The 12,480-nt window shown below is 44.0% G+C and overlaps 1 protein-coding gene across 17 annotated transcripts in view; it reads right to left on the bottom strand.

The window, feature by feature from the left end:
- Positions 1-12,480, bottom strand: part of LOC307096473 (ubiquitin carboxyl-terminal hydrolase 9X-like) — a 221,341-nt gene that overhangs the window by 96,271 nt on the left and 112,590 nt on the right. For 16 of the 17 annotated variants that reach the window (XR_013813295.1, XM_079766139.1, XM_079766132.1 and 13 more), the window contains 5 exons: positions 12,104-12,199; positions 10,867-11,078; positions 7,531-7,771; positions 7,062-7,202; positions 5,076-5,196 (listed from right to left, as the gene is read on the bottom strand). Coding sequence is in view for 16 of the 17 variants with exons in the window: in XM_079766139.1 (XP_079622265.1) it covers positions 5,076-5,196; positions 7,062-7,202; positions 7,531-7,771; positions 10,867-11,078; positions 12,104-12,199 (811 nt within the window). In the remaining variant the exon portion in view is untranslated. The remainder of the gene's footprint in view (positions 1-5,075; positions 5,197-7,061; positions 7,203-7,530; positions 7,772-10,866; positions 11,079-12,103; positions 12,200-12,480) is intronic. The other variant, XM_079766136.1, reaches the window with a different exon arrangement.

Below are 12,480 nucleotides of genomic sequence, written 5' to 3'. Positions count from 1 at the left end.
AGCCTCCGCCGCGCTGGAGGCTTTCGGAAGGCCTGGGGCACCGGCGGACAGACAGACAGCCGGCTCCCCCGCGATCAAAAGCCAAAGCGGGGGAGCTGTCTGTCTGTCTGCGCCGGCGCAAGGCCTTTCGAAAGCCTCCGCCGCGCTGGAGGCTTTCGGAAGGCCTGGGGCACCGGCGGACAGACAGACAGCCGGCTCCCCCGCGATCAAAAGCCAAAGCGGGGGAGCTGTCTGTCTGTCTGCGCCGGCGCAAGGCCTTTCGAAAGCCTCCGCCGCGCTGGAGGCTTTCGGAAGGCCTGGGGCACCGGTGGACAGACAGACAGCCGGCTCCCCTGCGATCAAAAGCCAAAGCGGGGGAGCTGTCTGTCTGTCTGCGCCAGCGCAAGGCCTTTCGAAAGCCTCCGCGGAGCTGGAGGCTTTCGGAAGGCCTGGGGCACCGGTGGACAGACTGACAGCTGGCTCCCCCGCGATCAAAAGCCAAAGCGGGGGAGCTGTCTGTCTGTCTGCGCCGGCGCAAGGCCTTTCGAAAGCCCCCGCCGCGCTGGAGGCTTTCGGAAGGCCTGGGGCACCGGCGGACAGACAGACAGCCGGCTCCCCCGCGATCAAAAGCCAAAGCGGGGGAGCTGTCTGTCTGTCTGCGCCGGCGCAAGGCCTTTCGAAAGCCTCCGCCGCGCTGGAGGCTTTCGGAAGGCCTGGGGCACCGGCGGACAGACAGACAGCCGGCTCCCCCGCGATCAAAAGCCAAAGCGGGGGAGCTGTCTGTCTGCGCCGGCGCAAGGCCTTTCGAAAGCCTCCGCCGCGCGGGAGACTTTTGGAAGGCCTGGGGCACCAGCGGACAGACAGCCAGCTGGTGCACCAGCTGGCTGTCTGTCCTCTAGTATACATATAAATGACAATATGGAGTAAGGTTTATAACTGACAGAAAAGTCAGTTTCAATTCTGGGAAGACAAACCAAAAGAAAGCTTGAGGAATTGGACTGCAATTGGAGGTACTGATATAGACTCATGATTTTTGTGTAAACAGATATCTATCTATATCCTATATAATAAGAGAGAAATATGCAATTAGGCAGGGATATCACGACCAGTTCAGAGAACACCCCCAGCCCCAGCGGACATGCACCACACACCAGGGCTGGGGGTAGGTTCCAAACGGCTGCAGCCCCAGCCCTGCCCAGCACCGAGGCCACTCCCTCTGGGGGTTCGTGGGCAGGCACACTGTGCCGCCTGCCCTGGGAACATGGCTCCCAGTGAACCCAAAGATCTGCCCAGGGGGGTGTGCTCCAAGCCGCCTCGGCCAGCCTAAGCCATCAGTAGGACATCCCATGAGGGCTCCCAGACTGTGAGACAGGGCAGGCTGGGCTGAGGGACACCCACCCAGTGAATGAATTTCATATACTGGGCCTCTAGTCCTCTAATAATAAAGAGGTAATATGCAAATTGACCATCACCCCATGTGGTGAAAGATGGCCGCCACAAGATGGCCTACAGAGGAAGGCAGTTTTGAGCAATGAGGACTGCAGGGGAGGGCAGTTAGAGGGGACCGGGCTGGCAGAGGAGGGCAGTTGGGGGTGACCAGGCCTGCAGGGGAAGAAAGTTGGGGGTGACCCAAGCCTGCAGGGGAGGGCAGTTGGGGGTGACCAGGCCTGCAGGGGAGGGCAGTTGTGGGCAATGATGCCTGCAGGGGAGGGCAGTTAGGGGGGACCGGGCCAGCGAAGGAAGGCAGTTGGGGGTGACCAGGCCTGCTGGGGAGAAAAAGTTGGTGGGGACACAGGCCTGCAGGGGAGGGCAGTTAGGGGCGACTAGGCCTGCAGGGAAGGGCTGTTGCGGGGGGACCAGGCCAGCAGGGGAGGGCAGTTAGGGGCGACCAGGCCTGTAGGAAAGGGGAGGGCTCTTGGGGGGGGGGGGGAACCAGGTTAGTAGGGGAGAGCAGTTAGGGGCAACCAGGCTGGCAGGGGAGCAGTCAGGCGTCAATCAGGCTAGCAGGGAGTGTTAGGGGGTGATCAGGCTGACAGGTAGAAGCGGTTAGGGGCAATCAAGCAGTAGGCAGGCAAGCGGTTGGGAGCCAGCAGTCCTGAATTGTGAAAGGGATGTCTGACTGCCCGTTTAGGCCCAATCCCACCAAGGGGTCCCAGATTGAGGGGGGGGGCGTGCAGACAGGGCTGAGTGACACACAGCCCCCCTGCTCCTGCTGCCAGTGATGGTCCCGTCTCTGTGCCCAACGCAGTATCGTGGCCCACGTTTCCTTTCAAGGCACACGAATTTGTGCACTGGGCCTCTAATCCTATATAATAAAAGCCTAATATGCTAAGTGTCCGACCTTCATTCGGCTGTTTGACTGGTCACTATGATGCGCACTGACTACCAGGGGGCAAATGCTCCGACCAGTAGGTTAGCTTGCTGATGGGGTCCAGCCAATCGGGACTGGACGAGACGGGCCGGACATGCCCTGGAGCCCTCCCACGGTCCCTCCCTGGCCCCGATTGGCCCAGATCGGGACTGGATGAGATGTGCCGGACACGCTCTGGAGCCCTCCCACAGTCCCTCCCTGGCCCTGACTGGCCTCGATTGGGACTGGGCGAGACTGGCCAGACACACCCTGGAGCCAACCTCCCATGATCCCTCCCCGGCTGGCCAATCTCCTGCAGTCCCTCCCCAGCCTCTAAAATATTTCTTCTAATTAATTTCCTTTCAATGTGCACAAATCCGTGCATCGGGCCTCTAGTTTTATAATATTTCTTTATGGTTGAAAATATTACATATGTCCTCTTGTACCCCCATTGACTCCCTGCAGACCATCCCCACTCTTTGCCCCAGACCCTCAGGACTCCGTTGTCTGTGTCCATGGGCCATGCATATATGCATAAAAAGTCCTTGGCTGATTACACCCACCTGCCTTCCCTCCAAGATTCTGCACTCTGTTCCATGCTTCCATGTCTCTGGATTCACTACTATAAATTAGTTTCTTTTGTTAATTAGATCCCACATATTAGTGAGATCAGGGGATACTTAAGTGTCTTTCTCTGACTAACTTATTTCACTTAGCATTATACTCTACAGGTGCCTCCATGTTGTCTCAAAGGGTATGAGATTCTTCTTTTTTTACTGCTGCATATAATGACTGTCTTTATATAACAAAAAAAATCTTAAAATGACAAGTTTTATAGGTCTGATATAATGCAACTGAGAAAAGAATTTGCTTTTCTGTAACATTTTAAGATAAAAATTAGAATTACAAATGAAAGTATACCAGAAATTTGTAGACTCTTGGAGATTTTTATGTACACTCTAGAACATCCATTTTAATAATAACAATGTGCATACAAATCCTATATAATAAAGATGTAATATGCAAATGGTGGAATCGGGCCTAAACGGGCAGTCAGATATCCCTCGAGGTATCCCAGATTAGAGAGGGTGCAGGCTGGACTGAGGGGCACACTCCCCGCCCCCCGGTGCACGAATTTCATGCCACGGGCCTCAAATAACTTTATAAAGAAGTCAGTAGAGAGCAGAGTTAAAGAAGGAAAGAGGATGTGAACTGTAGGAGTTATAATGAAGAGAAAGTATACTTGTGTACTGGGGACAGATTTTAAAAGGAGGAGTCAGAAAAGAAAAAAGATAAACGATTGTGAATAATAAGGCAGGTAGACAGATATTAAAACAGTGGAAGTAAGTAGAGAAGAATGTTTGGGAAAGGTAGGATGAAAGAGAAAGAGGAAGGGAAGAAAAGTTTTAAAGGGGAGCCGGTAGAGCTTAAAAGGATAATGGGAAGAAGAAAGAAATGAGGGAGGGAGAAAGTGTAGAAAAAATTAAGTGGGAAGGAAGGAAAAGGGGAGGGAGAGGAGGGCTAAAGATAAAGGAACGAAGGAATGTGGGGAGAAAGATGGCAAGAAGGATGATGGAGCAAAGTAGGAAATAAGGAGGAAAGAAACGTTTATAAATGACTAGTAGCCCTGCGCATGAATCCGTGCACCAGTAGCTCTCTGCGGGGCCTGGCCGCTCCACGCCCACGGCCCAGAGGCCCATCTGCAGCCAGGCACAGAACTCTTGCCTCGTCACTGCAGTGATGAAGCAACCATTTCACCAGGCTGCTCAGGCTGCCCGCTCTCAGTGGCCACTGTTCCCCTCCTCCCCTCCACCCCCAGAACTGGGGGTCTCGGTGGGGCTGAGAGGACTGGCCTCACCCACTTCCCTGGCTTCCCCGCTGCCGTCCCTCCTCCCATTCCCTTCCTGGGACACCTTGACTTCTAGTCAACAAACTACACTTAATGTGCCATAAACCTAATCCTGGCCAGTGTCTTTGGAGTCCAGCCCTCTGGGATCAAAGCGGTACTCTCCTTAGTGTCCAACTCCGCCCCTGCTAAGCTGAGCCGCCTCTCCCAGAACAGGGTGCCCGGCCCAGCATGGGTGGCTGAGGCCCACGCAGCTTGGGAGCTGTTGCCACAAATCAGGAGCACCTCTGCCTAGAAGGCCTTGGACAGTCCACCCGTATGTCCTGGGATCTGCAGGCGCCTCCCTGCCAACGGCCCGTGCCGGGAGCCACCACCCTCTTCTGAGCTGCCTACACTCCACTCCACGCCGGGTGCACCTGCTCCGCCCCCCTCGGCTGCCACATCCTCCTGCTGTGCAGTCCCTCATTTCTTTCCCCTTTTCATTCCCGCATCTTTTTCTCGTTCCCTTTCTGTATTTCTGTTTCTCCTCTCGGGCCTGTCTGCATGCAGGCCTGTCTTCATCTCCCTCTCCTTCTTTATCCCCTCCTATCGTATCCTATCCTACCTGCCCCGGGCTTCGCGGCTGCCTGAGCAGCCGCTGTGGCTTTGTCCGGATGGATGTCTGGAAGACATCTGCCTAATTAGCATATTACCCTTTTATTAGTATAAATATTTACACATTCTTAAAAAATGTAGATAATACAAATTTAAGCAAAAATTGTTAGATGATCAGATAAAAAGGATGCAAAAGTATGTAAGAAATACATTTCCATCTACACTAAACTAAATGTGTGTATAATATATAAACTTGGCATAAAAGTATGTTAGGCAATATTTAAGGGAATCTAGGCATTTTCTTACCTAGTGGCATCAGTTTCATTAATTGTCTTGCTCCATTTCTAAGTGGTGGCATTTTCAGATTGCTACCTAAGTCTGCAACTTGCCAAAGAAAAGAGATGTATCTGGGGTGCTGTGACATTATCTGAAATACAAAATAAAAAAAAATGTTTTAGGCATCTATTATGTAATAAAGTGTTTTATTCAAATTAACCTATTCTCTGTCCCTGTTTCTTGTCATTCACATCTTTGCCTATGCCATTTTTTACTCCCTGAAAATTTGTTTCCCTCACATCTTTTCATTTTCACAAATGCAGTGATCCTTCATGATTCAAACTTAACCATTTATTAGGATCTAAGCCACTTTGAGTGATTTCTTTGTGACAGGCATTGTTATTTTATAAAATATGGAACTCAGAAACGATCCTGTCTAATAAAAGAGTAATATGCAAATTGACCATCACTCCAAGACACTAGATGGCTGCCCCCATGTGGACACAAGATGGCCAGCAGGGGAGGGCAGTTGGGAGGGACCAGGATTGCAAGGGAGTGCAGTTAGGGGTGACCAGGCCGGCAGAGGAGGGCATTTGGGGGAAACCGGGCCTGCACGGAAGGGCAGTTAGGGGTGACCAGGCCAGCAGAGGAGGGAAGTAGGGGGCGACCGGGCCTGCAGGGAAGGGCAGTTGGGGGGGACCCAGGCCTGCAGGGGAGAGCAGTTGGGGGCAAACAGGCTGGCAGGGGAGCAGTTAGGCATCTGAGCTGCCTACGCTCCACTCCTCGCCGGGTGCATCTGGCAGTGGAACGGTTAGGGGGTGATCCAGGCTGGCAGTGGAACGGTTAGGGGGTGATCAGGCTGGCAGGCAGAAGCAGCTAGGGGCAATCAGGTTGGCAGGCAGGCGAGCAGTTGGGAGCCAGTGGTCCTGGATTCTGAGAGGGATGTCCAACTGCCTGTTTAGGCCCGATCCCTAAAATGGGCAGTCAGACATCCTTCGAAGGTCCCAGACTGGAGAGGGTGCAGGCTGGGCTGAGGGACACCCTCCTCCTCCCCCCACCCCGTGAATGAATTTCATGCACCGGGCCTCTAGTTTACTATAAAAACACTTCACTATGTCAGGGATAACTATTGCTGGTTAAAATCCTAATCCAATAGTTGTAGGAAACCAAATTCCTCTAAAATTGAAGTGGCTGGTTTTATTTACAGATATAATAGTTCTTTTTTTAAAATATATTTTATTGATTTTTTTACAAAGAGGAAGGGAGAGGGAGAGAGTTAGAAATATCAATGTGAGAGAAACATCAACCAGCTGCCTCCTGCACACCCCGTACTGGGGATGTGCCCGCAACCAAGGTACATGCCCTTGACAGGAATTGAACCTGGGACCCTTCAGTCTACAGGTCGGCACTCTATCCACTGAGCCAAACCAGTTAGGGCTACAGCTATAATAATTCTTAAGGGTAATTGGAAAAATAGAAAACCTAAGAAAGATAGGAGTTGTTTCTTTAGTTATACATTAAGAATCTAGGAAAGATAGCAAATTGTGTATTTCCTTAAAAACAGTTCTAAGTTGTCTAAAGAGGAAAAGTTTGGGAAGGAATGGTTAAAATGTGGGTCTGAAGCTTCATCCCTTTCCCTTTCTTGTAGCTATGCAATATAAGAAAGATGTGTCTTTTAAGTGAGCTACTCATAAGCAATTAAATTACTACACAAATACAAAAAGCAAAAACAGTTCTAAAGAAAGACTCATAATATAGTAGTATTATCTGGGGGTAAATACTTGGTAGCATTATAGTTGAACTATAATTGATTAATTCTATGCAAACAAAATACTATATACATGTGCATAAATTTATTTTTATTTCCAATAATTAAAAAATCCATCAAAAGGTAATAGGTAACTATATTTACTTGGCATTTGACCACTCATGAAACATTTAAACTCAGAAAAATCCTACACATTTCTTTGTTTTTCTAAAGAAGAGTGTAATGTTTTGCATATAATAGCTACTTACCACTCCAGGCAAACAACTTTCCATTTCTGGACTGGGACTATCACTGTACTGATTTCCAGGAGATCCAGTTGAGGAATCAGAAGAACTATCAGGGCTTGAAGGCATATTGGAACTTACCTGTGAAAGTTTGGCTGTAATTACCTGAAAGTGAAAGTACATATTAGTAGCAAAGACATAGGAAACACCTCCACAAAATACAGCAACTGGATATAACAAAAGACTAAAAATATTTCATGCTTTAATTTTAGGAATACACTTTAAAAGTATTATCCAATAAATACCATGTAGTGGTTTATTTCCTTTACCATACCTGTGTGATCATACTTTTCTTAATCAGGTCTACAACCAAAACACATAACATACTATTAGACTACATAACACAGATAGTTCAATAAACATTTACTGAATCAATGAAAAACACCCTTCATGTTTAATGTTCGGGGAAAATTTGAAAATTATGTGTACTTACTGATTTATCTTTTAAGTTTAATTGTCCAATTAGTTTTCCGTCATCTTCAGACTCTATCAGCTCACCACCCACAAAAAGTTCAATTTTTGTGTAGGCTACATTTGCTTTTATACGATTGAGAATACATCGTCGTACTGAACCAACTGTATCATTTGTATGAGACCATATGTCCAAGTCATCAACCTGTCTACCATGGTTTGGAAATCGAACAATAAGAGAGAGGTGTTTACCACGAAATGCTCTGAAAAAAAAAGAGAAGTAATTTTTAAAAAGCACATAATCTACTTTTACAGATTGTCAAGAACATTAACTTGACAATTTAATATTTTCTTAAGAAATGTAATTAAACTGATTTATATTTGTAATAATAGATGTAATATATTAGCCTATATAATAAAAGCTTAATATGCTAAGTGTCTTGTCATCCATTCAACCAATCAAAGCATAATATGCTAATGATATGCTAAGGTCACTCAACCGCTTGCTATGATGTGCAGTGACCATCAGGGGGTAGACAGTCAACTGGTCACTATGACGTGCACTGACCACAAGGGTAGGGGGCAGATGCTCAGACTGGTAGGTTAGCTTGCTGCTGGGGGCTGGCTGATCAGGACTGCGCAAGATGGGCTGGACATGCCCTGGAGCCCTCCCACGGTCCCTTCCTGCCTGGTCAACCTCCCGTGTCCCTCCTTGGCCATGATCGTGCATCAGTGGGGTCCCTTGGCTTGGCCTGCGCCTTCTTGCAATCCGGGACCGCTCAGGGGCTGTTGGAGAGTTGGATTCAACCCAATCCCGCAGGCCAGGCCAAGGGATCCCACTAGTGCACGAATTCACACACCTGGCCTCTAGTTAATTATAAGCTATAATGCTCAATTCACTAAAGATTATTTTTGAAAGAGATAGCTTCACCTAGGAAGCATCAATAAATATGTTAAAATGTTTCTACTAAAACCTGTAAAAGGTCTATTTAAAAAATATATTTTTTATTGATTTCAGGGAGGAAGGGAGAGGAGTGGGAGATAGAAGCATCAATGATCAGAGAATCATCGATTGGGTGCCTCCTGCACACCCTCTATTGGGTACCCTGTAAACTGGGCATGTGTCCTTGACAGGAATCCAATCTGGGCCCCTTCCTTCAGTCTGTAGATTGACACTCTATCCACTGATAGAGTGGATAGATAGGCTAGGGTTGTAAAAATTCTTAAATACAAAATCCATCTAAAAATATTTATCACTGCATATTCTCTTCTTACAGGTAAAATAGGATGTAAAATATAAAGCATATTCAAGATGCAATTTTACATTTTTTATTTTTAAAGATCACAATTTCATAAAACCTGGTAATAGTTGTTCTATAAACTTTTCAAAAACTAGACATGCCATTTAAACTATTATAAAATAATTTAGTTTGTTATTTAATTTATAATTATATGAATTATATCACATAAAATTTGTGTATATTTTATTATACTAAAATATGATTTAGTAAATTATTTAATTTATAAATTTAAAATTTTTTTGCAAGAACAATTTACAAATATTCTTTGTCAAAAATTACTGGGTAACTGAATAAATAGCTTCTTTTTTTTTTTTAAATTCTTACTCAAGGATATGTTTTTATTCATTTTTACAGAGAGGAAGGGGAGAAGAGAAATAGTGATGTAAGAGAAACATCCCTCCCATATACACTGAACTTGAGATTGAACCTGCATGCTAGGTATGTGCCTTGACTAGAATAGAAACTGCAACCTTTTTTGTGTACTATAAGAGGCCCCAACCAACAAAACCACCCAGCCAGAACAGGATAAGCAACTTTTAAAATTTTTATTTTTAACAGCATGAATAAATAACATGAAAATATAAATCATATCAACTATGCCCTGGCTGGTTTGGCTCAGTGGATGGAGTGTCGTCCTGTGAACTGAAGGGTCCCAGGTTCGGTTCCGGTCAGGGGCATGTACTTTGGTTGCGGGCACATCCCTAGGTGTGCAGGAGGCGGCTGATGGATGTTTCTCTCTCATTGATGTTTTTAACTCTGTCCCTCTCCCTTCCTCTGTAAAAAAAATCAATAAAATATATTTTAAAAAATAAAATAAAAATAAATCATATCTACTACATAGTAATAGTGCCACACTTTTTTAAAAAAATAGAACAAACCTTTTAGTAGTTTTCTTACTGAAAAAGCTTGATTTAAAGGAAATAGCTTTCTGACTGTGCTTGTGCCTTCAACACTTTCAAAATGATTTTCTGCTTCTCAATAAAGAAAGCTTGATCCTATTGTGGACACATTTAGCACATGTCTCCACCAAAGGCCTGTTAAGATGTTTTTTGTTTATTTTTAAAAATTTATTGACTGATTTTAAAGAGAGGAAGGAAATGAGAAGAGAAACATCAATTTGCTTTTCCACTTACTTATGCTTTTTGTAAGTTATCAATGATTGCTTTTTGTAAGTTCCCTGACTGGAGATCTAAACGTAATCTTGTCTTAATAGAATGATGCTCTAACCAACTGAGCTACTATGCCAGAGCTAAGATGTTATTTTTATGTAAGACAACTTCATAAGTATATTAGGTCTCAAAGCATGAACTCTGTGGAAGTTGGCCTGGGCACAGGACATAATCAGATAACAGTGCCTTCTTGGTATAAAGGTAAACACTACTATTACCAGGGTTCACGAGAGCCTAGTTTTGGTTAGAGGCTCTATTTTAGGACTGCCTCCGAAGGTATGTCAAACACTGGACCATTCTAAATGCCTGAAGACACAATCCAAGAAGAAGACAAGAGCCACACTTAATTGGTGATAAAGATTGAAACAATAAAAAGAAAAAACAAAAACTGTACTTGATAAGTGAAAATGCCTCACCAAAATATATCTCTAGACTGTATACTCAAAAATAAATTATTTATAAGATGCAAATGATATTTTTAAAAGACATGTTATTGAAATCCAGAAATAAAAAGTTTTTCTGTCCCTAGCCAGTTTGGCTCAGTGGATAGAATGTGGGCCTCCAGACTGACGAGTCACAGGTTTGATTCTGGACAAGGATATGTACCTCAGTTGTAGGCACCAGCCCCATATGGTCAGAGCACATGTGGGAAGTAACCAACTGATTTGAGACACAAGGATGTGTTTTTCTCTCTCTCCCTCTCCCTTCCACTCTCTTTAAAAATTAATGGAAAAATATCCTCAGGTGAGGATTAACAACAACAACAAAAAAAATTTTTCTATCCTTTCAACCTGTTTGTCATTATTTTCCTAAATAACTGGCTAAGAAAATAAAAAATAATTGTAAGCTATTACAATTATTACACTGGTAGGTCAATATCTGACAAACCTTGACATAGGTAGAATTGTTCTTTCCTCATGATAATCACTATCACATTCATTTATGTATTCCTTTAAAACAGTTAAAACTCGAACCATTCGAATAGCTTCCTGTTTTGCACAATTAACATTGTCTTTATCACCATCCAACACACACAATGTATCATGAGAAGCTTTCAAACGATCAAAGCAAGACTGAATGAAGTCTTCATGTATAACAACCTGTAAGCAATAGGTGAAATAGACAAGTCAAGTTGTTTTGAAATTTAAATATCAAATATGCTGATCTAATTAAAGACAGAAAAATATCAACTTACAGGTAATTCTCAATCACAGTATATTTTATCAAGCAATAAAACACAAAAAGAACCTGATAATAAAATAAGCATTTATTTTTCAAAACAAAACAAAAACCTTCTGGAGTAAGTGTCAAAGTAAAACAAATTTTTGGCTGTCCCAACATAACCATCTTGTCAATGCCAGCAATTTCTGACATATCTTTACCAATTATCTAATTAGATCAGTGTTTATTGAACTATGTTTAGAATCCTAGGGCTTTAAAGATGTTTCAGGGCTGACCCTCTAAGAGGTTTGGGAGGAGAAAGAAAATAGGGGAGACTGAGCAGAGAAAAGGATTTTCATTCCTTACATCATTTTACATTATAAAATTACTAGAAGCCCGATGCACAAAGATTCGTGCTAGAATGGGCTTTCCACTCCCTGGCTGCTGGCACCGCCTTTCCACTCCAGCCCATCCCCTTTCTGCTCTAGGGAGCCGCCTCTTTCCACTCCAACCCCGCCTTCCCTCGCTGCCCAAAAACCCTGAGAGACTGGGGGTGGGGGAGAATCCCTGCATCCCTCCAGCCCCCATCACTCAGCACCTGTGTATGCAAATTAACTGCCATCTTTGTTGGGTTAATTTGCATACAACTCCTGATTGGCTGGTGGCGTAGCGGGGGTACGGTCAATTTTACATGTTTGTCTATTATTAGGTAAGATAATGTCCCTATATAATAAATAATTATATTAAAAAAACCCTAACCACCTAAAAGTAAGTATCAAGGCATAATTCATCAAATTAGCATCATGTAAGGGTCAATTGTGGATTAAATAGTTAAATATTTTAGACAAGATTTTAATTAATCTCTAGTTTTTACATTAATACTAAGTTTAAAAAGAGTATACTAAAACACAAGATGACTTTCAACCTAATTGTAGTGAAACTTTCTATGCACTTCAATGCTTACCTGATTGACCTGTAACCTGGGGCCAAGGTTTGTATATATCTCTTTAAGGAAAGCTATAGCTCTGTTGGCAATGTCATCATTACTTTGAATCACCACCTAGATCCAAAATTATAGTATAAGTAACAGTCAAGATATATTTTAATTTGACACTTAAATTTTAAAAATATGCTCAATTATTTTTAAGAGTATTCAAGAATTTAAGGCTAAGTTGATTTTGACACTCAAATCAGGTAACAAAGTTTAATACATTTTAAAATGAAGAATTAATGGATATAAAACACAAGTTTTCAGAATAATGAAAATGATAAAATATACTTTAAACAATATTATTTAACTCTACAGTTTGGTAGTCAAGCTGTGGTGTTTTCAAGGAGTAA

The sequence above is a fragment of the Cnephaeus nilssonii genome (assembly GCF_951640355.1).
Source record: "Cnephaeus nilssonii genome assembly, chromosome: Y".
Lineage (NCBI taxonomy): Eukaryota > Metazoa > Chordata > Mammalia > Chiroptera > Vespertilionidae > Cnephaeus > Cnephaeus nilssonii.
Note: the sequence above shows the minus strand (reverse complement) of the source record. Positions and strands in the feature narration are given on the sequence as shown.